The sequence below is a fragment of the Panthera pardus genome, unplaced genomic scaffold (genome assembly GCF_024362965.1).
Source record: "Panthera pardus isolate Hobbes unplaced genomic scaffold, ASM2436296v1 HiC_scaffold_10, whole genome shotgun sequence".
Taxonomy (NCBI): domain Eukaryota; kingdom Metazoa; phylum Chordata; class Mammalia; order Carnivora; family Felidae; genus Panthera; species Panthera pardus.
Genome location: NW_026526655.1, coordinates 22,553,130 through 22,581,102, shown reverse-complemented (window position 1 = coordinate 22,581,102; position 27,973 = coordinate 22,553,130). Strand labels below are relative to the sequence as shown.

The following is a 27,973-nucleotide window of genomic DNA, read 5'->3' as shown; positions in this document are numbered from 1 at the left end:
TCACCACTTCAGCCTTCAACAATTCATGGGAGGCTTTCTAGGAATCAAGCTTTGTTCCTTTGTTTGTGTTTTGTTGGACTTTGTAATCTAAGTCATCCCTTAGGAAAATGGATTTGTTTAAAATCAGGATTGTTTTATTTTTTTCCTTAAAAATAGTTTATATTATACTAAAATCATTTTGTCTAAAAGGCAACCATTAAACTTAACACACATTATAAAATGAGACTAGCTTTTTCGCAGACTCCTGAGGAATTCCTCTGTATGTATTCTTACCCTAAATTTAGTTATCATGGTATTTGCTAGTGCAATAAGTCTATAATTATCCACTGCGAGAGTCTAGTCAATGGAGTGCTTGAAGGTTGATTTAACTTGTGATCCACATGGTGGGTAATGTGAATTTCAAATTGCCTTTAAAAAGTAAGTTTATGTTCATTGTCATAATATTGTAACCCAGATACTCATTTGATGACTCATAGTCAGGAACCTTTCCCCACAAAGTGCCCTTTATAATATTTAAATAAAATGCAAGTATGTTATCGAATCAGAATCCTATCCATGAATGATTAACATAGATGAAGCTGCCCAAGAAGTATGGCTTTACAAATAAGAAAACATAGGTTATGCATAAATGACTTGTATATGTTAACAAATATTTGTTAAGTATCCATCATGTGCTAAGATATCTTCTTGGTGCTGAGTATAGCAATGAACAATATACTATAAGAAGCTTATAATGATAGGGAAAGCAGATAAAAATAAATAAACGTATACTCAAACCAGTAAGATAACCTCATGCACTGATGAGAGTTCTGAATAGGCAGTGTGATGGAGAAGGATGATGGAAAGATATCAGGGAAGAGCTCCTTGGAAAAAGGGCATTTGAGTTGACATCTAAATGCTAAGACATCAGGGAAGGAAAACAGGTTTGTTGCTTTTCATTTTTTCTTTTCCTTTCCCTAAGTGATTTATGATGATCATTTTAATGGTTCACAATTAGTCTTTATCTAGAGACTTCTAACAACAATTTTTCTTCAATATGTTTCTGACATGATTAATTCTATTGGTTCACACATTCTCCCTCTGACCTGCAACAAACCAAGTTCTATAAAACTTCACTGCAACCACCTCTGTAATCAGATTCCACTTTGAACAAGAAAAATAACCTAAATATTCTTTTAAATCTAGTCTTATGCTATCGTTCAATTTTACACTTTTTTCAAAACACCATCAATAAGTTTGCAAGTGAATAAAATAATAATATTATAATTTGTCTTACACATTTAATGTGCTTCACAGTAACTCTGTGAAATTGGTAATACTGTTATTCCCATTTTATAGATTAAGAAACTAAGGCACAGAAAGTTTATCTAATTTTCCAAAGATTCACAGCCAGTGATAAAGCATCAGAGACCAGAAGTTCTAAGTACTAAGGCTATAGAGAAGTGTCTTCTAACCATGATATCACAGCCATCCAAACAAAGCCAACTAAAGGAAATATTGTTTTTCTAATTTTCCAAATGCAGAGTTTTCCAACTTGTAAGAAAACTATTGTAAACTTCATCAAATTAAAATAGTAAACTGAACACTGCTATGCCCTTGTCACTTTGAGAATTGAATTTGGGTAACAAATCTGGTAGGCTGTGACTATTTCCTCATGGGAGCTCTACAAACAATTCCAGTAACAGCCTCCACATAAATAATGATGCCACAAGGTACGGTGATATAAACCAAACATCCAGACTTTCCTCAGATATGGAAAGTAAGCCAGTGTACTCAGAATCCAAAATAAATGTGCATTTTCTACAAACATTTTGAAAATTCTATGCAACCAGTCTGTATTAACATGTTCTCATAATCCTACATTGACTCTTAGTGATGATTTACCTCACTTCCAAATTTTCACAGAGAGCATATTTGACAATTTTTCTGGAGTTACTCAATTATTCTAGTAAGCTAAGTTACTAGTTTCAGGCTACTTTCTCTATTTCAAAAAATCATGGAGCATTCTACTATTCTCATGGTTCTGGCACATCCCTTTCAATTTTCTAAGAATTCTCAAAAACCACAGACAATGGCATTGGGATTTTAGCTTCAAGGTCTTCAAAAGTTAACCATTGAAAAAACTGATGTGTATTGTCATATTTCCATTCTCTAATACCAAGGAGAAAAATTTGGATTCCAATTACCTAAATCAATTTTTTTAAATCCCCTTTTATTCTATTAATCAGAAAATAAATAAATATATGTATCTAGTAGGAAACCCCGTTGAAATTTGGGGGCAGCTGGGACAGCATTTGGATTTGCCATGCAAATATATTCAGTGATAACAGGAAGTACAGATAAAATGCATGTTTCTACTTAAACAGAGTCCACATTAGATATTCAAAAACCCTAAGCAGGAGGTGTACAGATTCATAACAGACATAAAATTATCAGATTATCTAATACATGCATTAATACATTTGGCTTCTAATCATAATTTTAATTAAAATTTATGTAAAGGTATATATAGTGAATGTTACTTTATTTTCCAAAGCTTTCACAGAAATGACATGTTCTGTGAGATTTCTTAGAAAAAAGATTTTTCTTGTATAAAATTTTAGGATGGTGTCATTTAATCATGTTACTGACCAAATCTCTAGCTGACAAAAGTCACTAGTTGTAATTTCACATGTTCTTCTAAAAAAAAGTGAGTAAGAATAATTTTATTCCAAGTACTTACTCTGTTCCTGTGTTCCTCTGTTCCTCTAAGCATAGCTTTATTGTTTAATCTTTGGTTTTACAGGGACATTTTCAGATTTAATCTATAGTTTTCACATTGAAGAGCCTGATAAAAGGAAATTCGCAACCAGCTCAGCCCTTAAAGATGTAAAGATTATGGAAAGCACCAAACCTTTAAGTTTTAGGCTGCAAGGTGGGAAGGCTTTTTAAAGTAGGAACAATGCACATTGTTCATTCCCAGGGACTTCTTGCTGCTTATGCAATGTCTTTTCAGAAGTGCAGGAGAAAGCAGGGGCAGTGGAAGAAGTCAAGTTGGGCAAGAAATTACTGGTATCTGAACTGATGAATTTGTGAAAGCGAAGTCCTGATAAGGCTGGAGAAGAAAGAAGGGGCTTTAGAGTAAGGTCAAGGAGTTAAATTTGATTGAGCATCAGAGTGGGGTGGGGCACACATGGAGATGTGAGAAGAAATGGACTGAAAGAGATTATTTGCGGGAAAAAATTAATGAAAACAAAAGAGGAAATTGCATGTGTCTGACAAGAGATTCTAGACCCAGGAAGGGTGTGGTATTTGAATAAAGTCAGAGTCAGGGGAAGATTCAAAGAAAATGTCCCTCAGTGGCTAGGGTGATACTTTCATTTTTCCAATTTATGTTTCTCATTATTCAAAATCCCTTAAAATATCAGGTGTACTTTTATCACCAAGCCTTATAGTCATAGCTCTTCCTCAGAATATTTCTCAGAACTCTAGGGCATATACATCCAGTCTCCACTGGCTTCACATAGATGCCCCTGGGTCTTTACTGCACCATCATCTGTTAGTACTTCTCTCAGATACCCCCCAGTGTGGTTACGAGGCTAAAGATGCCAACGCCCCCAAGGATGTGAGCCTCAGGGCAACTTAACTTCAACCTACTATTCTTTTCTTACTAATTTACATTTGCAGAAGGTTAAAAAGCTCTATGGCTCCATAATAACCTCTTTATGCAATAAATACCCTAGTGAAATTCCCTGTTTTAGCAGAAGTATGTATCTTCCATAAATCAATTATTCAGTTCCTAATGGCTATTCCTCTGGATCTGGCCTGCATAGAGAAGGGTACAAACCACTGTAAAATGAACTACGCAAATGGGAGTACCCAGAATAGTGATTCTTGCTATCACTGGCAGGACATTATAGCAAGTACACCACCTGGGTTCAAATCCTGCCTCTGTCCCTTGCTGCCTAGGCCTAAGGAAGTTATTGACCCTCTCAGCCTATATCCTCATCTATGAGATAAAGATAATAGCAAATCTTCCTTCATAGGCTTATTATGAGAAATAAGTAAGTTGACATAGGTAAATGGCTTGGCATGATATCCAGTAGTTAATCATTTCCAAAACCATTGTTTGAGTCAGAATGGTGTCTTGAATAATCTGTTAGGAATCTAATAGTCCAATAAATCTTTCTCACAGGCCACAGTTAATTTGAGTAAACATTTTGCATTGGAAAATTTAGGGGATCTTTGGGATTTTTAATGGCTGAATCAGTCCACTAGAGTTGCACAGATCAGCCCGTGCTGCAGCAAGAATGAAGGGTCACAGCTATGGAAGGGCAGGGTGTGGAAGCCATATTAGTGGTTCCCTTTTTCTCTCATATTAACCATAAATGCACGTCAGAAGCCTATGTAAAAATTCTTTGCAATTAACGAAGGAAAGGGAGACAGCTTCTGACCATTTTACTTGGGAATTTAAGATAGCACAATGGGGCTTGTGAAATAAGGAGTTAGAGCAGCAAGAATTTTCCTTTCTCACAGGATTTCTCACATTTCGCCAACAAATAATGTGCTATGGTATCAAGTCTTTTCCTTAATTTCCTGAGATTTTTCAGTAGAGGAGCTTCAGAAAAATCCCAGCCCTTAGGACGATCTAATATATTGCTTTGAGATACTACTTAACACATCTCACCACACAGTCAGGAGCTTAACTGTACCCTTCAATGAATGTATTGACAACGTTAGAAATACTTTTCCTACAGATTCTATGTCTAATTCTCTTACTCCTACTAAATCGGAAAGTAAAATAATTGAAAGCTAGACTCTCATTCTCCAAGCAGAAAGCAAAGGTAACATTAATTTGAAAATAATTAGTTGAAAGGTTTTCACCCCCACAGGTTGAAGAAAAACAAGAGCTGATATGGACAGTAGCAACTGAGACAAAGGCAGAGAGCTTTAATTAACACAATTTGCAAGTGAGGAACTTGCAAATTGCATTTTACAACGCAAAATGTTTACCTCAAAGTGACTGTGGCCTGTGAGAAAGATTTATTGGACTATTAGATTTCCAACACAAATTGTGGCACTGTGGCATAGGACTGGAGGTAGAATGTTCTCAGAACAAATGGAATGATTTGAGAAGTAGACACTTGTATAACTTCTGAGACCTCCAAGTTTTTATTCCAGAATTCCAAACTCTGTTGCATGAGAAATGAGAGATAGAACTTGTAAACATGAGAACATCACAAAATGGTCACTGCTTGAGATTATTTGTGGTATAGGCAGTTTGTGGAAAAGAAACAGAAAATATCAAACTCACTTTTGGCTGGTAAGTACTGTTGAGACAAAAATTGTTTTCTGCCTGTTTTTTTTTTTTCTCCTCTAAATTAATCACTTTTCAGTTCCATTTTTAGTCTTTGACTCTAACTAGTGGCTTTTTAAGTCAATTGATTTTAGTTCATTCATAAAAGCAAGCAGGAAAGATGAAAGGTATTCGCTAAATCTTTCAAGAGGCAGTACCTGAACGTTTGGATCCCAAATGCAATCTTTTCTAAAATTCATATTGGAAAAAAAAATGCCATTTAGAGCCTAGGTTAGCTTGAAAAGGAGTTCATACAAAGGGTTAGGATGTCCATTTACCATTTTCTTGCTTCTCAGTAATCCTTTTCTTTCTTAGGAAGAAAAGTGACAAATAGCAAAAACTTACTTCACATGATCCAGTGTCATTCCTGTTTGCCAGAGGAAGGTAGGGCAATCAGTGCATCTGGAAACCAAACCAAACCAAACCAAACCAAACCAAGAGGTGACATATTAGTTGTCCCAACACTTCTTTGTAAAGTAGGAACATAAGTCATAGGAAGAGTCATCCCATAGTGCCCCAGTTGCTCATGGCAACCTGAGCTCCACACAGCAACCCACTTTGGCTTGGATATCCAGGTTGCTTTCCATTGGGGAAGAATGATCATACACATGGTAAATGGAGTTGATACAGTAAAGCCAATATAAACACTGATGTTTTATCTTCTAACAGCATATGAATGTGCAAGCATTAAGTTATAGGAGAAAAGGGGCTAATTTTAGATTTGTTCCTAGCCCTCTCCATGTGAATGGTGTCGCTGTGAGCCCAGCAATGAAGTTCACTGTGTTGTAGCAGACTGCGCAGTTCCTGAGTGTGTCAACCCAGTCTATGAACCAGAACAGTGTTGTCCTGTCTGCAAAAATGGTAAGACCATACTGCATTAGCTTTCAAAGAGGGGTTAGTGCAAAACACAAATATTCTACCACTGCCCACCATTCGATGCAAGAGCCCACTGTTTGCCTGTGGTTCTTCAATATGGGCATGGCAAATTTATACTTTTATCCCAACTTAATGTGAAAATAAACCAGCAATGGGTGCTTCACAAAGCTTTACATCTGGGGAATTAACGCTCTTATAAGCTCTGTTGTGGTCCCTATTATTGACTGTTGATTTATAGGGAGGATATTAGAAAGAACACAAAACCATCTTTTTGTTATGACTTAATTTCTTTCTTTGGAAGCTATGAAGCAGTTCACCCCATTTCATAGTGCATAACCCAGGAGAGAGAGTAGGGTAAATGCCAGATCCTTGGCTTTGGGCATAGAAAAACCTTTTACTTTAAAGTTGAATTATCAAAGAAATACAAAATTCAATTATTAATGTACTTAAGTTGAAGTAAGAAAGACTAGAAGGTTTAGGGCCTTTATTGTAGGTTTTTATTACACTGGAATCTCGCTCTCACAGGAATTGGATAGAGGGAAACTTGGTTTCTAAGATTATGGGTTCCTTTTTGGTCTTCATGGAATGGAGAGGTTGAATGCAGACTGTATGTAAATCACTCAAAATCAACGTGATGCTGAAGAGAACACAGTGCAGTGCCATAGACCCAGGGCAGCATATCAGCAAAGCCAGTATCATGCTCTTCCTACTGGTCATGTGCTGCCAAAAAATAAAGCAACGCTAGGTAGCATTCCACAAATGCCCCCTCTTGGCATTAATGACTGCTTGAAAAAAAATGGCTCTAGCTCTTAATAACTGAAGTCACTCTTATACAGAATCCCTGTGCCCTTCCTTGAGTTCACAAGTGCTCATCTTCTTCTATTACTCACCTTTTTTTTTTTTTGTCCTGAATTTGCCATTATGTTAGTTCATCTGCTAATCTTTTTCTTTATAGAATTATAATTAGTAAAAGGAGGTATCCGTTTATTAAATAAAAAGCAAAAGCAGTTCTAGTTGTTTTTACAATAGTTTTCTTGTCTTGGTGTCTTCCCAAAGGACTTATAAAGAACACTTAGGACATTTTTGCAGGCACAGTTTTACCATTTTGCATCATAAGAATCCACTGAGTTGAATATGAAGCTGCTCACTTGACTTCTATTTTTACTATTATTCCTTTCATCCAACTGACCTGTGTCATAGTGACCATCTTTTCTGACTTAGAAGGTGGAAATAAATATCAACCTGAAGTCCTAACCTATAAAATATATGTAAATATATACAATTTAAGACATTATAATTTTTAAAGGATTTTGAAGAAACTGGAAAAGATACAGGGAAGAACAATAAGATGATTTAATGGTTGAAAAATAGGACCTATGAGGACAGACTGAAGGAGTTAGCATAATTTGTCCTGGAGAAGAGAAGGCTCAAGGGAGACCTAACTGTCATCAAGTATATGAATGGTTAGTCTAAAGTGGAAGAGGACCTGTTATTTTTCATTTTCTCCAAGGACAGAAGGAAGAAAAAAATCAGCTACCTAATCAATCTTTAAAAATAGGATTGACAAGTCTTTGACTGAAGACTGTTTTTTTTCTAGAAGCAACTGTCTAAACAGGTCCTTGAGGATCCTCTCTTCCCTAGGTGTCCCTGGTTGGCTTTGTTTCATATTTATGGTAAACAAAACCATGCTTATAGTTAAAAACTATCATCTGGACATATTCAGAGTACTCACAGAATTAAAACATTCTAGACCATGTATTTAAAACACAGGGTTTACACATTCACTACCACATAATCCTAGCTACCCCACACCAAAACCTGTAATATGTCCTGAGTTAACGTTTACACCAAATGTCAAATCAGCCACTACAAATTAATCACCTTTAATTTGATGTAACCCAAGATTATTATACTTTACTCCACGTTATAGAGTAGAAATCTGTCTTCAAACGAAACCTTCTTTGTATAAAAACATATAATGAATGGACTTTAATTGTTCAATTAATTAGTTAATTCATTAGTAGCCCATTAGTATTCATGAAAAACATGTTGAGAGAACAAGATCTATTAGCTAACTTTTCCAATATTTTGTTCATGATGCACTACAAAAAGACCATTTCTGTTCCCTTTTGCCATTTCAAAGGAAACCTTTTTCTTTTCTTAATAAGGGAAATGAACCTGAATTAGACTTAGTAGGAAGATGAACTCTGATTGTAATATAACATTATGACATATTTTTTATTATTAAATAACACTAATTAGTCACTTGTGCCCAAAAAGTGAAGTATAATCATTGTCAAAGAAAAGCATATTAAAAATCACTGGAGTATCCTTATGACCACCAATGATACTATTTTACTGAGAGAACATACTGAGCCACATCTTGCTTGCTTTCTTTTTAAGCCTGGCCCAGAAAACAGAAACAGATTACCCCTGTGTGGAAGAGCCAGGATGGGGTACAGGGGAAGGGGGAGAGTAGATGTTTATTATGAGAGAATACAACTGGAACAATTTCTTAAATTTCCGACACATAGTAAGCCTTCCTTATTCTATACAAGATTAATTTTCCTATTATAATGTAAACTGTTTCTTAAAGTATGCCACCATTGTCTTAGATTGAAAAAAGGATAAAAATCTACCCTATGGATTCAAGGTACAGGCAATAGATCTTAATTTGTAAACAGTCCTATAACATTTTCTACATTTTCTTAAATCTTCATAAATATTGTAAATGTTTAGTTTGCATAAGTGCTGATTATCTTAGCTGCCAAATACTTTGTTTTTGCATACTAAAATCAATTTTTCTGCCTTCCTGAATTATATAACTTGCCAAGAGCAAGAGGCTTTAAAGATATAAAACAAAAGTTTAAAATGATAGAATGTACCACACCTGACCTTAAAACTCAATATTCAGCTAATATAAAAATCTTCATTCTCAGATTACTTAAGAGCAAATAGAATAAGGAAATACAATAATATATACATGTTTTTCCCAGAAAACATTGGTTTACCGATGAAAATGTAACAATTATCTTTAAATTTATTTTTAACCTTATAAAGTACAAAGTAATATGCTCCCTAGCTCATACAGTGATGGCCTCTCTTTATTCTCCATAATATAATTTGTAAGAATACATTTAAAGACATATACTAAAAATTTTTTCTGATAATATAACAAGAGAGAATTTTTGATTTCCTGGTCTTAATGATTACCTCCAGCAAGATTACCAGGGGTTATCAATAATTATAGCCAAGCTATAAACTCCATTCTTACTACAGTTAGTTTACCATCAAGAAAATACCATCAATTGTCTGAAAAAATAGAAACATTCAGGAAAAATGTGAATGACTGGACACACACAAAATAAGAGGAGAAAGAGATGCTTTTTTATTTGGCAAGGCCTGGAGGGAACTGACAAAGGAATCTATTGTTTTTTAAAATGTTATTAAACATTTGCTTCTCCCTCCTCTGTATGTCTGCAAGAGCTAGCAATCCAAATGCCTTCTTGAAAAATATATTTCCTGACTGTCCATCTTTCCCCAAGATTGTGTTACTTTGACCTGTCTTTCAGCCTGAGTCCTTCCTGTGTGAATTAATGAATATTCTTTATGGTTTTGTCTTTATAGTATAAAAAAGTAAAGTAGCACAGCATTTGCTTGAAGAAAACATTCTAGTTTTGAGTGACAAATATTTCAAATCTTTGGTCACTGACCATACATTTTATCAAAAAAATATTTGTGCATTAGAGCATCCTAATTGCACTTTTTACATTTGATCAGCCAGTATGTCAGTGAGTTCCATGTTTTCACTGGGATAGTCAGTCATTATTAATGGTTCTGAAGGAAAAGTCACTTCATGAAAAATTGGAATGGACAGAAAGCATCCACAAAATCCTCCATACCCATTGAGTGAGAAGATTCCATATCCTTGCTAACTAAACTGATGTTGCCATAGGCCCTATTCAAATATTTAACTCCTTTTCCCTTATCCCCTTCTAGTTTAGTAGTGATACAAATAAGACAGGAAACAGACCCGCCAAAAGGGAAAATGGAAAGGAAGAAGCCAACAAAAGGGATGGGCAGTGCACAAATGAGAGAGAGAGGGGACCTTAGAGGTGTTTGGGAGCAAACGTTTGACACATCTAATTGTTAACATCCCTAGTATACAACAAGCTCCTTGAAATAAATGAGAAAAAAATAGTTCTATAGAGTAGGAAATGGTCAGAGTATATAAAGGAAATTCACAGAAGAAAATCAAATGTCTAATACACATATGGAAATATCCTTCACCCCCCCCCCAAGGGATCCAGGGAGATAAAAATTATAAAAATGAGATACCAATATTGGATTGATAATAACTTGAGATTGATAATACCACAAATCAGTAAAGATACTAAAAAGATGTTCATAAAATGGTGAAACAACTTTAAGAAGATAGTTTCTATCAAAGTTTTCATGCAACTTGAAGTCAGCAATCCCTCTTGTACTTTTCCCCACATTCATGTACTACATTTTTACTGCATTTTAAGAGCAAAAAGAGGGGAGAAAAATGCAATAGTCCTTCAGTGGAGTAATGAAATATACTTCAACCTTTAAAAAGACTCTATTGACCTTTTTTACTGCTATGTAAAATAAGCAAGGAGTGTAGACTATATATTATTTTATAAATAATATACTAATGTGTATTCTATAGAATACATACATTTTAAGTAATACATATTTAAAATATTTTAAATACTATACAATTTTAAGTAGATATGAAAATTTGTATGTATGTAGAAAAAGAGCTAAGTAGAAACATAACAGAACATTAGAAATTATTCAATGGTTGCTTCTGGGGAAAAGTGAGAAGGTAAGGGAGGACAGACAAGAGCTAATCTCTTTAAAACACTAAATCTTTACAGAATGACCATAATAAAAACAACATAAAAGTATACAAATAGGCAGCTCCAAAATACAAATGTTCAAAAAATATAAAAAACTATTCACTTTATTAATAGATTTAAAAAATGTTATAAACCCTTCTTTGCTGTTTTTGTATGTGGCATAAGGAAAGTTCTGGAAGAATACATATCCAATTTTTAACAGTGATTCAATGATCAGAACAGTAAGAGAAGAAGTGAGAAGGTAGAAGCAAAGAACTTTGACATTTTATTTCATAGGCCTCTAATACTGAATGGATTTTCAAAATGTTTTATTTTCTAATTTAAAAGGTTTTATCAAACCTTTAAATAAAAGATAATTCTAATGTTAATTAAGCTTTTCCAGAAGACAGACAAGGACAAAATTTTCTTTTCTTTTTTCTGGAGTATACTATTTATACAAACCAAAGAATACAAACTAAGAAAATAATAAATGGAGGACAACTTTACTTATAATTAGTAATAGGGAAGTAATAAAATACAAAATCCCCCATCTAAAACCCCTGGGTTGTGGATTTTACAAAGAGAATGGAATTCATATATTGTATAGTACATTACATAGCCAGTGGTTCTAGGGCAGCATTCTTCAATCACATGGACATTTCTACAAGATATATAACAATCATATGGAGATTGAATAGAGTCTCAAATCACATTTTAATCCCAACTGAGTTTTTGTGTCAAAGTTGTGAGGAAAAAAAAAGGGGGGAGGGAGTTTCAGACTATGGGAATGGGATTGCACATTCATGTTAACAAAAAGAATCTGGAAGAGGGTTAAAATAATTAAGCGTCCTAATAAAGTAGAGTTTATAAAGAGAGCTCAACATTAGGAACTACATTAATAAAACGTATTCTACTTCCAAATTGAAGAGAAAGATCATGTTATTTCTATTTATACTTAAAGATATTAGACATAAATCAGCAGAAACTATTAACAAAAACTGTTGATAAAATAAAATTGGATAATTTTTGCATGATAAAATGTACCTACCTCAACCCAAAAAGACAGAATCATGCTTAATAGGTAAACACTAAAGGCATTCTCAATAAAGTCAGGAAAAGGATAAGGATTCCCACTATCCTTTAAAATTTCAAATAGATAGTAGATATGAACTAGCTAACATAATTACAAAGAGAATTGGGAAGAAAAAAATTAGAAAAGAGGAGATACAATTGTTGCTATTTGCATGTGATAGGATTATATACTTGAAAAGCCTAAGAAAAAGTATTTAAAACTACTATAAAGACAGTTTAGTAAGATAGCAGTGTAGAAAATGAATATACAGGTCTCTCTCACACACACACACTAACCATATATATGTATGTGTGTGTGTATAATATATATGTATTACTAAAATTGCGACATGGGTATATGATACTGAGTTTCAATGAAATGTAATAGAGACATCACAGACACACCTAACACGTGAAAATTTGATATTCGTGGATAAAGTAGTATTTCGAATCAATGGGAAAAAGAAAATTTGTAAAAGAAATGATGTTGTAGCAACTGGATAGTTGTCTGAAAGAAATAATTTTAAATTTCTACCTTATCTCATAATTCAGGAAATGTTTCAATTCAACAAAGATTTAAATATAAACTTATTTTCCCAAACAGTATAAAAAGAGAACCTGGATGATTTGATTTGTAATCTTAAAGTGGTTATATTTTAAAAACAAACAAAGCTCTCCACAGAACAAAACAAAAACAAAACACCACTGTAGAAAGAGATTAAAAACGGGAGAAACATCAATCCTACATCCCAAAGGGTTAATCCCACTCACATATAAAAATCTCTCAGAAATGGGTAAGAAAAAAAAGACCACAATTCTATTTTAAAAATGGGCAAATAACTTCAAAATTTATTCCACAAATAATTGAAACAAAAAAAGTTTCTAGGACAGAGGAAAAATTGCTCAAACCAATTTTAGAAAAAAAAATTTCAAATGAAAATTTGGTAGCTTTTTTTTTTTTTTTTCTTACACATTGGCAAAAATCCTAAAATTTCATGAGTCACGTTATTGCTGATACTGTGGTCAAAGAGGCATGCTCTTCCATCTTTGGTGGTTGTATAAATTTCACAATCTCCATGGAAGGACAGTTGACAATATGTATCAAAATTACACTGTATGTATCTTTTACCTCAGCAACTCTACTTCTATTTACAGATATTTGAAATGACAAATGAGCAGTGTTGCATATTTCCTATGTTGTATTTCAAGTTTTATAATAAAAAATGATTGGATAATTTGTAGAAATATGATAGATTTAAATTCTCTTATAACATGTTATTAGTTGACAGAAAAAAAAAAGAGCTATTTCTTCCTTTAAATACTCAGTGAGGTATTTGTATTGGATTACAATTTAATTAACTGCCATTTACCTTTCACTTATTTTTTTCATCCCATATAGTACATTTTTAAGCTTCAACTTCACATTGCTCAAATTGTGAGAATAGGAATCTATTTACCACCAAGAGATTTAGGCTACTTTTTAAAGAAAAAAAAAACCACACAAATAAATAACTACTAATGTTTGGAGGATATATATATATATATATATATATATATATATATATGGTTTAAAAGTCGCAAAACCTTACTACAATTTATTCAAAAAATAAATAAGGAGATCTACCAAATTTCTAAATGTGAAAACTCAAATTTATTAGGTTGCATTTCTCTAATGATGAATTAAATGGAAATCTTATCTAATTTTTTATGTGATATAATATTTTTGGTAAGTTGACAAACTTGGAAAATTTAAGTACATGAAAAAGAATGTACTTGGTAAGGTTGGGGAATTCAATCTATCATATTATTAAATTAATGTATAAAGATATAATATTTTTACACAGTGTAATAGTGAATAAAAATAGACAGATTAAAAAATTAAAAATTAGCCCACAGTTTAGTATAGAGTTAAAGTGGCAGCTCAGTATCTACTGAAAAAAAATTATTATTCTAACAAATATAAATGTTAATCACTTTATAAGTGCAATTATATTGCTGTCTTGCTCATTGTATATAAGTAAGATTCAGTTGAATCAGAGATCTAAATGAAAAAAAAATGAAATAAGGGAATTTTTTAATATAAAATTTATTCTCAGATTGGTTTCCATACAACACCCAGTGCTCATCCCAAAAGGTGCCCTCCTCAATGCGCATCACCCACCCTCCCCCCCTCCCAACCCCCATCAACCCTCAGTTTGTTCCAGTTTTGAAGAGTCTCTTATGGTTTGGCTCTCTCTCCCACTCTAACCTCTTTTTTTTTTTTCCTTCCCCTCCCCCATGGACTTCTGTTAAGTTTCTCAGGATCCACATAAGAGTGAAAACATAAGGTATCTGTCTCTCTCTGTATGACTTATTTCATTTAACATAACACTCTCTAGTTCCATCAATGTTGCTACAAAAGGCCATATTTCATTCTCTCTCACTGTCAAGTAGTATTGCATTGTGTATGTAAACCACAATTTCTTTATCCATTCATCAGTTGATGGACATTTAGGCTCTTTACATAATTTGGCTATTGTTGAAAGTGCTGCTATAAACATTGGGGTACAAGCGACCCTATGAATCAGCACTCCTGTATCCCTTGGGTAAATTCCTAGTAGTGCTATTGCTGGATCATAGGGTAGATCTATTTTTAATTTTTTGAGGAACCTCCACACTGTTTTCCAGAGTGGCTGCACCAGTTTGCATTCCCACCAACAGTGCAAGAGGGTTCCCATTTCTCTACATCCTTGCCAGCATCTATAGTCTCATGATTTGTTCATTTTAACCACTCTAACTAGCATGAGGTGGTATCTGAGTGTCTTTGGATTTATATTTACCTGATGAGGAGTGACATTGAGCATCTTTTCATGTGCCTGTTGGCCATCTGGATGTCTTATTTAGAGAAGTGTCTATTCATGTGTTCTGCCCATTTCTTCATTGGATTATTTGTTTTTCAGGTGTGGAGTTTGGCAAGCTCTTTATAGACTATGGATACTAGCCCTTTCTCTGATATGTCATTTGCAAATATCTTTTCCCATTCCATTGGTTGCCTTTTAGTTTTGTTGATTGTTTCCTTTGCAGTGCAAAAGCTTTTTATCTTGATGAGGTCCCAACAATTCATTTTTGCTTTTAACTCCCTTGCCTTTGGAGATGTGTCAAGTAAGAAACTGCTGTGGCTGAGGTCAGAGATATTTTTCCTGCTTTCTCCTCTAGGGTTTTGATGGTTTCCTGTCTCACATTCAGGTACTTTCTCCATTTTGAGTTTATTTTTGAGAATGGTGTAAGAAAGTGGTCTGGTTTCATCCTTCTGCATGTTGCTGTCCAGTTCTCCCAGTTCTTCTGCATGTTGCTGTCCAGTTCTCCCATTTGTTAAAGAGACAGACTGTCTTTTTTCCATTGGATATTCTTTCCTGCTTTGTCAAAGATTAGTTGGCCATACTTTTGTGAGTCCAATTCTGAAATATCTATTCTATTCCATTGGTCTGTGTCTGTTTTTGTCCCAATACCATGCTGTCTTGATGATTACAGCTTTGTAGTAGAGGCTAAAGTCTGGGATTGTGATGCCTCCTGCTTTGGTTTTCTTCTTCAATATTACTTTGGCTATTCAGGGTCTTTTGTGGTTCCATACAAATTTTAGGATTGCTTGTTCTAGCTTCGAGAAGAATGCTGGTGCAATTTTGATTGGGATTGCATTGAATGTGTAGATAGCTTTGGGTAGCATTGACATTTTAACAATATTTATTCTTCCAATCCATGAGCACAGAATGTTTTTTCATTTCTTTATGTCTTCTTCAATTTCCTTCATAAGCTTTCTATACTTTTTAGCATACAGATCTTTTACATCTTTGGTTAGGTTTATTCCTAGGTATTTTATGCTTCTTGGTGCAATTGTGAATGGGATCAGTTTCTTTATTTCTCTTTCTGTTGCTTCATTATTATTGTATAGGAATGCAACTGATTTCTGTACATTAATTTTGTATCCTGCGACTTTGCTGAATTCATGTATCAGTTCTAGTAGACCTTTGGTGGAGTCTATTGGGTTTTCCATGTATAATATCATATCATCTGCAAAAAGCGAAAGCTTGACTTCATCTTTGCCAATTTTGGTGCCTTTGATTTCCTTTTGTTGTCTGATTGCTGATGCTAGAACTTCTAACACTATGTTAAACAACAGCAGTGAGAGTGGACATCCCTGTCGTGTTCCTGATCTCAGAGGGAAAGCTCTTAGTTTTTCCCCACTGAGGATGATTTTAGCTGTGGGCTTTTCATAAATGGCTTTTATGATGTTTAAGTATGTTCCTTCTATCCCGACTTTTTCGAGGGTTTTTATTAAGAAAGGATGCTGAATTTTGTCAAATGCTTTTTCTGCATCGATTGACAGGATCATATGGTTGTTATCTTTTCTTTTATTAATGTGATTTATCACATTGATTTGCGAATGTTGCACGAGCCCTGCATTCCAGGAATGAATCCCACTTGATCATGGTGAGCAATTCTTTTTATATGCTGTTGAATTCAATTTGCTAGTATCTTATTGAGAATTTTTGCATCCATATTTATCAGAGATATTGGCCTGTAGTTCTCTTTTTTTGCTGGGTCTCTGGTTTGGGAATCAAAGTAATGCTGGCTTCATAGAATGAGTCTGGAAGTTTTCCTTCCCTTTCTATTTTTTGGAACAGCTTGAGAAGGATAGGTATTATCTCTGCTTTAAATGTCTGGTAGAATTCCCCTGGGAAACCATCTGGTCCTGGACTCTTATTTGTTGGGAGATTTTTGATAACTGATTCAATTTTGTCACTGATTATGGCTCTGTTCAAGTTTTCTATTTCTTCCTGTTTGAGTTTTGGAAGTGTGTGGGTGTTGAGGAATTTGTCCATTTCTTCCAGGTTGTCCAGTTTGTTCGTATGTATTTTTTATAGTATTCCCTGATAATTGCTTGTATTTCTGAGGGATTGGTTGTAATAATTCCATTTTCATTCATGATTTTTCTATTTGGGTCATTTCACTTTTCTTTTTGAGAAGCCTGGCTAGAGGTTTATCAATTTTGTTTATATTTTCAAAAAACCAACTCTTGGTTTCATTGATCTGCTCTACAGTTTTTTTAGATTCTATATTATTTTTTCTGCTCTTATCTTTACTATTTCTCTTCTACTGCTGGGTCTGGGGTGTCTTTGCCATTATGCTTCTATTTCCTTTAGGTGTGCTGTTAGATTTTGTATTTGGGATTTTTCTTGTTTCTGGAGACAGACCTGGATTGCAATGTATTTTCCTCTCAGCACTGCCTTTGCTGCATCCCAAATCATTTGGATTGTTGTATTTTCATTTTCATTTGTTTCCATATATTTTATTTTTTTTTTTACGTTTATTTATTTTTGAGACAGAGAGAGACAGAGCATGAATGGGGGAGGGTCAGAGAGAGAGGGAGACACAGAATGTGAAACGGGCTCCAGGCTCTGAGCTGTCAGCACAGAGCCCAACGCGGGGCTCGAACTCACAGACTGTGAGATCATGACCTGAGCTGAAGTCGGATGCTTAACCGACTGAGCCACCCAGGCGCCCCTCCATATATTTTTTAATTTCTTCTCCAATTGCCTGGTTGACCCATTCATTCTTTAGTAGGGTGTTCTTTAACCTCCATGCTTTTGGAGGTTTTCCAGACTTTTTCCTGTGGTTGATTTCAAGCTTCATCGCATTGTGGTCTGAAAGTGTGCATGGTATGATCTCAATTCTTGTATACTTATGAAGGGCTGTTTTGTGACCCAGTATGTGATCTATCTTGGAGAATGTTCCATGTGCACTCAAGAAGAAAGTATATTCTGTTGCTTTGGGATGCAGAGTTCTAAATACATCTGTCAAGTCCATCTGATCCAATGTATCATTCAGGGCCCTTGTTTCTTTATTGATTCTCTGTCTAGATGTTGTATCCATTGTTGTAAGTGGAGTATTAAAGTCCCCTGCAATTACCACATTCTTATCAATAAGGTTGTTTATGTTTCTGCTTGTTTTATATATTTGGGGGCTCCTGTATTTGGCACATAGACATTTATAATGGTTAGCTCTTCCTGATAGATAGACTCTGTAATTATTATATAACGCCCTTCTTCATCTCTTGTTACAACCTTTAATTTAAAGTCTAGTTTGTCTGATATAAGTATGGCTACTCCATCTTTCTTTTGACTTCCAGTAGCATGATAGATAGTTCTCTATCCCCTCACTTTCAATCTGAAGGTTTCCTCAGGTCTAAAATGAGTCTCTTGCAGACAGAAAATAGATGGGTCTTGATTTTTATCCATTCTGATACCCTATGTCTTTTGGTTGGGGCATTTAGTCCATTTACATTCAGTGTTATTATTGAAAGATGGGTTTAGGGTCATTGTGATGTCTGTAGGTTTCCTGCTTGTAGTGATGTCTCTAGTCCTTTGTGGTCCTTGCAACATTTCACTCACAGAATCCCCCTTAGGATGTGTTGCAGGGCTGGTTTAGTGGCAATGAATTCTTTCAGTTTTTGTTTGTTTGGGAAGACCTTTATCTCTCCTCCTATTCTGAATGACAGACTTGCTGGATAAAGGATTATTGGCTGAATATTTTTTTCTGTTCATCACATTGAAGATTTCCTGCCATTCCTTTCTGGCCTACCAAGTTTCAGTAGATAGGTCTGCCACTAGTCTTATTGGTCTCCCTTTATATGTTAGAGTGTGTTTATCCCTAGCTGCTTTCAGAATTTTCTCCTTATCCTTGTATTTTGCCAGTTTCACTATGATATGTCATGCAGAAGATCGATTCAAGTTACGTCTGAAGGGAGTTCTCTGTGTCTCTTGGATTTCAATGCCTTTTTTCTTCCCCAGATCAGGGAAGTTCTCACCTACGATTTCTTCAAGTACACCTTCAGCCCCTTTCTCTCTCTCTTCCTCTTCTGGAATTCCTACCATACGGATATTGTTCCATTTCATTGCATCACTTAGTTCTCTAATTCTCCACTCATACTCCTAGATTGTTTTAATCTCTCTTTTTCTCAGCTTCCTCTTTTTCCATAATTTTATCTTCTAATTCACCTATTCTCTCCTCTGCCTCTTCAATCTGAGCTGTGTTCGCCTCCATTTTATTTTGCACCTCATTTATAGCATTTTTTAGCTCCTCATGACTGTTTCTTAGTCCCTTGATCTCTGTAGCAATAGATTCTCTGCTGTCCTTTATACTTTTTTCAAGCCCAGCGATTAATTTTATGACTATTATTCTAAATTCTTGTTCTGTTGTATTGCTTAAATCATTTTTGATCAATTTGTTAGCTGTCGCTACTTCCTGGAGTTTCTTTTGAGGAGCATTCTTCTGTTTTGTCATTTTGGATAGTCCCTGGAGTGTTGTGGAGCTGCAGGGCACTTCCCCTGTGCTGTCTGGAGTAACTTGTGTTGGTGGGCGGGGCCGCAGTCAGACCCAATGTCTGCCCCTAGCCCACCTCTGGGGCCACAGTCAGACCGGTGTGTACCTTATCTTCCCCTCTCCCAGGGGCAGGACTCACTGTGGAGTGGTGTGGCCCCTGTCTGGGCTACTTGCACACTGCCAGGCTTGTGGTGATGCTTCAATGGGATCTGGCATATTAGCCGGGTTAGATCTGTAAGGTGCACTGGGGCAGGAGGGGCAGGCTTAGCTCATTTTGCCATCAGCGGTCCCCTGTGGGAGGGGCCCTGCAGCATTGGGAGGGAGGCAGGCCCATCGGAAGGATGGATCCACAGAAGCACAGTGTTGGGCATTTGCACGGTGCAAACAAGTTCAGTGACGGGAATTGGTTCCCTTTGGAATTTTGGCTGGCGGATGGGAGAGGGAAATGGTGCTTGCCAGAACCTTTGTTCCCCCCACCCCAGCTCTGTCCTTCCGGGCCTAACAACTCTCCCTCCTGGCGTCCTCTCACCTGCCCCACTCTCTGAGAGCATAGCTGTTGACTTATAACATTCCAGATGTTAAGTCCTGCTGGCTGTCAGAACTCACACCGTCTGGCCCCTCTGCTTTTGCAAGCCAGACTCGGGGGCTCGCCTTGCCAGTCGGGCTGCCCCTCCAACACCCTGCTCCCTCCTGCCAGTCCGAATAGCACGCATCACCTCTCCGCCCTTCCTACTCTCTTCCGTGGGCCTCTTGTCTACACTTGGGTCCAGAGAGTCCGTTCTGCTTGTCTTCTGGCAGTTTTCTGGGTTATTTAGGCAAATGTGGGTGGAATCTAAGTGATCAGCAGGAGGAGGTGAGCCCAGCGTCCTCCTACGCCACCATCTTCCCTCTTTCCTTATCAAAAGTGATGAGGGATTTTTTAAAATAATGTACACATTAACTTATTCTCAGGATAGGGATGGTCTTCCTAAACATAAAAAAAAAAAAATTTAGGGGTGCCTGGGTGACTCAGTTGGTTAAGGATCTGACTCGTGATTTTGGCTCAAGTCATGATTTCACGATTTGTGAGATCAAGCCCCATGTCTGGCTCTGTGCTGACAGTGAGGAGTCTGCTTGGGATTCTCTCTCTTTCTCTCTCTCTCTCTCTCTTCCCCTCCCCTGCTTGCTCATGCATGCTCTCTTTCTCTTTCTCTCTCAAAAAAAATAAACCTTAAAAAATTATAAAAGCAAAGATTTACATGAAAATTAGGTAACATATAATTTTATCCATAAATTTCTTCATAAATTAAAAGAGGATAATATCTAGTTTGGGGAAGGTAAAATACAACAGGCATTCTCGTGCATTACTGGTGAGAGTATAAACTGATAGATCCTCCCTGAAGGGAAATGAAAGTGTTTAGGACTTTGATCCACCAATGTCACATCCAGAAAGTGATCAAAAATAAATGAGCATATAAACATATAAAGATGTGTATATAGAGGTATTACATAATCATTTATAATCACAAAATTTGGAAAACCTAAAACCTAAATATTCAACAATAAGGTGGTTGTTTAAAAAGCCATAGTATATCTACATAAACTGACTACTAAGAAAATATTACAAATAAAACTGTAGAAAAATATTAAGGATATTCTCCACATAAACAAAAAATACATGTTCAGAGTATATTATTAAACTATGGGTCATAAGTCAATGCATATATGATCCTATTTTTGTTAAAAAGACAAATATATCACATGTATAGAAAAAGATGGGAAGAAAGTACTTCAAAATGTCCATGCTACTTAACTCCATAGAGTAGGGTAATAGAGGATTTCTACTTTCTTCCCTTTGCTCGTCCATATTATTTTACATATCCTACAAGCATGTATCATCCCTATGATTTGCAATTACTGTTTAAAAGAGAAAATAGATAAATTCTTTTAAAAGATCATGTAAAATCCTATTTCTGTAATTTAATAATTAATCAATAATGTGTCACTTATTAGAAATGGCACTATAATTCCTTGTTATAAATTTGTAGTCCATAAATTAATTAACTAATAATTCTACCACTTGACTTTCAACCCGTGTAAACTATGAGTTCTTTACAAAGCATTTAAGAAACTTCATTGCCCATTTTACGCACCCATTATGGCAATTGCTAAAATATTCACTTACTTATTAGTGCAACTGCTAAAATATTCCACTTACATTTTCATGAAGCTATTTCACAAAATCAGCCTTTTTAAGTCTGAAAGTTGGATGCAAGTATTTCACCTTAATTTGATATTTTCTCATTTCCTCTTAGGTAGACAATTAATAACAAGTGAAACATACATAAAACAGATACACTAAAGGTGAAAAATCTTCTGGCAACTGCACATCACCATTTGCTACACAGCTCCTGAAATAGTTCATGATGAAAGCATATCCTAGGAAAGGCAGTTTTAAAGTCTGCATTTCATTGACTCCATAACTGAAGGTCAGAATTATCATACTGGTATAAAGTAGATGTCAAAACATAGTAATTATAAATAGCTATTTTAATGAGCCACAAACAATAATTTCCTATTGCTTTCATAAAGATTACTCCAAAATATGAGGGGAAATATTTATATTTATGTTGTCTTAAACCAAGAGGATTCCTTCTTAATTCATCAGCAAATTAAACTTCAAAACATTATTTTACAATGTTGACACAATGAAAATAAATGCCATGTTTATTTCCTGCTAATCACATCTCTTCTTTAATTATCATGGATCCCCAACCCTTTGGGAAATGAAGAAAGGCAGGCCAACTGGTTCAAACATGTCATGTCATGTCATGAACTTTTTCTCTGTTTCTTCCTCATCATATAGGAAATGCTTAGGGACTACTTTTTCCCTACATAAACATTTGGAATGTTGAGTCCAGTCATTCCACAAGGCACATACTTGCTCCCTTGAGAACAAGCACCTGAGGGAGTCATATGCACTTCTTCAAGTGTCATGGGTACTGTCAGCCCACCACCCCACAGGGCACCTGAGAGACCAGAGGAAGGATAAGGAACACACATGTACTGAATATCTTGTTCCTAAAACTCATATAACCTCAAAGATAATATGACTCAAAAAGAGTAGTTTGGCAGAGTCTTGAATACATCTCTCAGAATGGACTGCATTTCTATTCTTAACCCCACCTTCTCTTCTGTTCTGTTCTCTCTTCAATTATGTTTCCATAGAATATTGCTGACTTAAGATACCTCTATGAACTGGGATTGAAAGTAAAAGGGCAATTGGGATTACTAACAGTTTCCTTGGGAGTTGTATTTGATTCTAGGAGGAATTAAGTGGGGGTAAGGTCTGGCTAGAAAGCTAAGGCATTTAGTCTTGCCAAGATTCATGAACTCATAGAAATAATCTGATCTCCCTATGGAAGACTTAAGTCATTGACCATGGGAGAGCTTCAACGAGGGTATGATATAACCCCTCATCTCAAGGGTGTGGAGCCACCAGCCCAAAATGACCCCCCCAAGCTCTTCCTCAGACAGCCCACCCGTCCACATAGCTCTGAAGGCATCCAGAGACCAATGGGTCACTGCTGACAATAAAGGCACAAAATTAAGGTATACAATCTTGCTTCATCCAAACCTCCTCTCTGATGTAGACATATTATAAAGTTGTACCTCTTCCACTCAAGTCAGCATTGTCATGCAGAAGCTCAGGCTTTTCAGAGAGTCCCAGAGCAAGCCATGTCCCACCACCCTCACTACCTTTCCCCCTAACTAATTAGTGTAAATTCTGCATAGACAAAAATAAAACAAAGTTATCATTTAAATGGTGTCCCTTGACCTTTGGATCTGAATGTCTTCAGAAGCACTTTGGCAGGATGAGCCTGGAGGGCCCCTGGGAAGGTAGAACTCTCTATTAGAAATTTCAGAGATCTGGAGCAAGAGTCTCCAACAGACTTACCCCTGAGGCACAGATTCCCAGAGTCCCTTTCTTACAGAGAAGACCAAATCTCTTGGGCCTTCTACATCTCATGTCATTAGTGAAGAAGAGACCCAGAACTCTGGGTGCTCATCCCCCAGACTCTGATTCCCATATGGTTCTGTAAGCTCTAAGGTAACACCCCAGACCATCGCTTTCCATTCTTGTTCCCTGCTTTTTCACTCTCTGTCGCACCACCTGCATGTTATAGTTTTTACTTATTATGACTGTGTCCCCTCCTCACACAAATATAAACTGCGTTCAGGCAAGGAATTTTGTTTTGTTCACTGTTACATCACCACCACCTACAACACATTGTAGGTACAAATACATGTTTTTTAGTGACTGAATGAATGAATAAATAAATAAATGCCCACATATTGCCTTTGGAATACCTAAAATTAAGTAAGAAATTTGATTCGCTGAGTTATTTTAAATTCTCTTTTGAAAAATATTAGTCTTCCATTTCATAGAGAAGAATTTTCCTATGGGGAGTCTAGGATGCATTATACGATGGGAAGGAAGGTACTTATCAGATTTCTTTCCTAATTTAAGTTTGCTTTAGTTTACCACTAAGATTTGTGGTACATATATTGATGAGAGGCACAGTGAAGCGGTCAAGTAGAAACAGGCTGATTTCCGGGAGAAACTGAGTCCAGCTTGATATTTTACTTCTTTGTAATCTTGCCATGGACACCTAAAGCTTCTTTTTCTTAAGAACTAGCCATATGTTACAAATGGGTTGCTTTAGTGCAAAATTAATATAACACTTTAGCCAATATTATCCTTAACAATATATTTTATCTAACAATAGGGATTGGCCTTTTAACAATTAAAGAAGCCATGAGCATTGACCGAATATGTGATTTGTCAGTCTTTGTGTTAAGAACTACTGACCTTAATGTGAAGACATCAAACATATTCAAAAAATGTGACCTGATATGGGACAGAGGGAGAAAATCTGATTGCAGGGGATAATATTTAATTCTAGAAACCAGACTGTGCAGATGGAAAATGAATCAGAAATATGACTTAAATAGAGATAAAGGAAACTTGCTAACCAGTATCTTTTCCAGTGTATAGTGATTGGGAGACTCTCCAAGGATCCCCATGGCTGAGGCAAGAAACCCTTGAAGTAAGACCTCTGTTATTTAAATGCAGCTCTGAGCTGCTTCAAATCAATCTATCAGAAATGTTAAACCTCTTTTGAAACATATTTATGGTTGGATGCCCCTCAATTGAGAAAAGGGAAACGGGAAGTTCCTGCATGCATACTTATTTTGCTTACATGAGCTTCATTTGTACAAGGTGATGGCACAGAGCACCCATAAATGCTGCTGCTTGTCAGGGTAGATAACCTGCCAGCCCTGCCTCCTCCCTACCTTTTGCCCGTCACTTTTATGTGTTCTGCAGAAAGGTCCATAAAGCAACACACCTGTCTTCTGGAAGGCTAAGCTCAGTTAGTTTCCAACATCATTAAATAACAAAATGATCGGCAGTGTTGTATCCAAATCTTGAAAGCCTGCCTCACTCCCAACTTTCTGTGTTGGGATTTAAAATAGGAGCAAGATGTAGGGCACTAGGGACTGATGTCGTGTGATTAAGGTGTGGCATTCTTGGTTTCCGCTGGCTCTGACCCGTCTGCTTTGATCTGATTTGATGGTTTCTTTAAGAGTGGACACAGATGATAATGAAAAGCAACACAGGAGGAAAGCTGCAGTATAGAGGAGAGCATGCAAGCCTTTCAAGCCAGAATTCCTGCAGGTTGATGATAAAATGAAGGAAGGAAGGAAGGAAGGAAGGAAGGAAGGAAGGAAGGAAGGGAGGGAGGGAGGGAGGGAGGGAGGAAGGAAGGAAGAAAACTTAATTAGATTCTGTTTTAGCTCTCAATAAATGCAATAGTTAGGTCCCTGAGCTTAGTGAAGCGATCAATGCCCTCTGTAATGTCATCTGAAATGTACTGAAAAACTGTTCAACCCATCAAAACCAGTGCTCCTTCTGGCCTGCTGAAGTACATGCCAACATACACACACATACACACACACACACACACACACACACACACACACACACACACATTCATAAAGATGTTTATGCTCATGATTTCTTTCATATCTAAAATCAATGTCACTAAAAATTTGAAGAAAATGGCTGGGAGAAACACCAGGTATTCATGACACCAATTAAGTTACATGTATTTTCTTGGGCTTATCAAATGACTAAGTCATCAAACATAGGCCTAATTAGTTTAAATTCAGAGAAGAGTAAGCCTGGGATAACAGGGAGACAGTAGGAAGATACTGGACCAGAGAGAGAATACCTGGGATGAGTGGCTGTAGGATGAGTAAGGGAACAATGAATCCTGAGAGACTGAAATGGAAAGAAACATCTGCTGATGGCACATGCTGAGGGAAATACTGTCTTTTTCATATATTCCCTCCATGAGTGGTCTAATAATGATAATTAATCTACTAAGAAGAACACTAGCTTTTACTTATTAAATCCTCATACATTATAGGTGCTTTACAGATATTAACACATTTCATCTTTACAATAATCCTATTAAAAAGTAACAATAATAATTGCTAATTTGCAAGGGAGCAAACTGAGACTAAAGTAAATAAATTAACCCTCAGACATGCAGATGGGATTTGAAAGCTGTTCCAACCAACTTCAAAGCCAGTAGCTTTTAAGCAGTAGTTCTCAAGGTAGCCCCAAGCCAGCAACATCACCATTGTGTGGAAACTAGTTAGAAATGCAAATTTCTGAACACATACCATATATACAAAATCAGAAATGGAGAATGGGATTTGGCATTCTGTATCTTAACAAGCCTTCTAGGTGATTCTGAACCACAAAGTCCGAGAACCAGGTGTCTATTAGTGAGTCTGTTCTCTTTCAAATGAAGGGTAAGTGTTTTGGGTGGTGGGAGGAAGATAAAAGCTGAAATAATTACCAGCCATGTTATACTAGGACATAATATACAATAAGATAATATACCTGAGATAATGTTATACCAGGACAAAAAATACAAGGCTGAAAAGGAAGAGGGAAGAGTTAGACCACAAATATCCTGTAGTTAAAGCAAAGCCACTTGGGTTGGAAAGGATCTAGGAATGGTAAATCCCAATGTGGGCAAAGGCAGGTCCCCCAGGAGTTAGAAATGATATAGGTGGGAGATACCAGGGAGATGAGACTCAGGTTCAGCAGTCAAGAATGATCAGACCTAAATAATAATAAATCCATGATCATTGAAAGCTAAATCCAACTGATTTTTAAAGGCAGCAAATCCTTACAGAAAGCAAAATAAGAAGCAATGTGACATGAACACACTCCTGATACTTCATTCATCCTTCATCATGTTTGTCTTTACTGATTTACAATGAATTAGTGATTGTTTCAAGTGAATTATGCTTTCTGCATTTAAGTTATGGTAGCTATTGTCATCTTATAAGCCATAATTATATTTAATACTATTTTAATTTTTTTTAAAACAGCAGTATCGAGGTCTAATTGACATAAAATGAACTCTACACTTTTAAAGCGTACAGTTTGCATTTTTGACATATGCATACCTGTGAAACCATTACTATAGTCAAGAAAAGCGCCCATATCTATCACTCCCAAATCTTATCTTGTGTCCCTTTGTACTTCTGTCCAGCACTTCTCTGGCCCATCCCATCTCAGGCAAACTGGTTTGCTTTTGATTATTATACATAAATTTGCATTTCTTAGAAGTTTGCATAAATGGAATACTTCAGCATGTACTTTCTTTTGCTTGAATTCTTTCATTAAGCTTGATTATTGTGAAATTCTTCCATGTTGTAGCATTTATCAATAGTTTATTCCCTTTTTATTGTTGAAAGGTATTTTATTATATAGCTATACCACAGTATTTGATGAACATTTAGGTTGTTTGCATTGTTTGACTATTACAAATAGAACTATAAACATTCTTCAACAAGTTTTTATATAGATATATACTTTATTTTCTATTGCTAAAATACCTGTGTGTAGAATGCTAGATCATACAGTAGGTGCATATTTCATGTTTTCTTTCAAACGCCACACTTTCAAAGTAGCTGTATTATTTTAAATTCCCATAAAAAATGTATGTGTGCCAGTTCCTGAAGATCCTCACCAGTTCTTGGGATCATCAGTCCTGTTTAATTTTAGCTACTCTAATGGAAGTGTATTATTATTTCATTATGATGTTAAATTGCATTTTCCTAATGACTATCAACCTAATGTTGAGCATCTTTTCATATGCTAATTTTCCATCTGTATATCTTCTTAAGGGGGATGTCTGTTTAAATCACTTGCCTGTTTTCTTTTTTTTTTTTTTAATTGGGTTGTTTGTTTCTGTATTAAGTTTGGAGAGTTTTGTATGCATTCTAGAGACAAGTCCTTTATTGGACACATGCTTTATAAATATTTTCTCCCAGTCTGTGGTGTGTCTTTTCATCCCCTAAACAGTGTCATTTGAAGAGAACACGTTTTTAATTATGATGA

General features: G+C 35.9%; 1 protein-coding gene across 2 annotated transcripts in view; it reads left to right on the top strand.

Annotated features, from left to right (window-relative positions):
* VWC2L (von Willebrand factor C domain containing 2 like) overlaps positions 1 to 27,973 on the top strand; it is a 160,154-nt gene that overhangs the window by 19,050 nt on the left and 113,131 nt on the right. The window contains exon 3 of one of the 2 annotated variants that reach the window (XM_019446086.2): positions 6,067 to 6,196. The exons of the other annotated variant lie outside the window; for it this stretch is intronic. Coding sequence (XP_019301631.1) covers positions 6,067 to 6,196 — 130 coding nt within the window. The remainder of the gene's footprint in view (positions 1 to 6,066; positions 6,197 to 27,973) is intronic. 2 annotated transcript variants of the gene reach the window in all.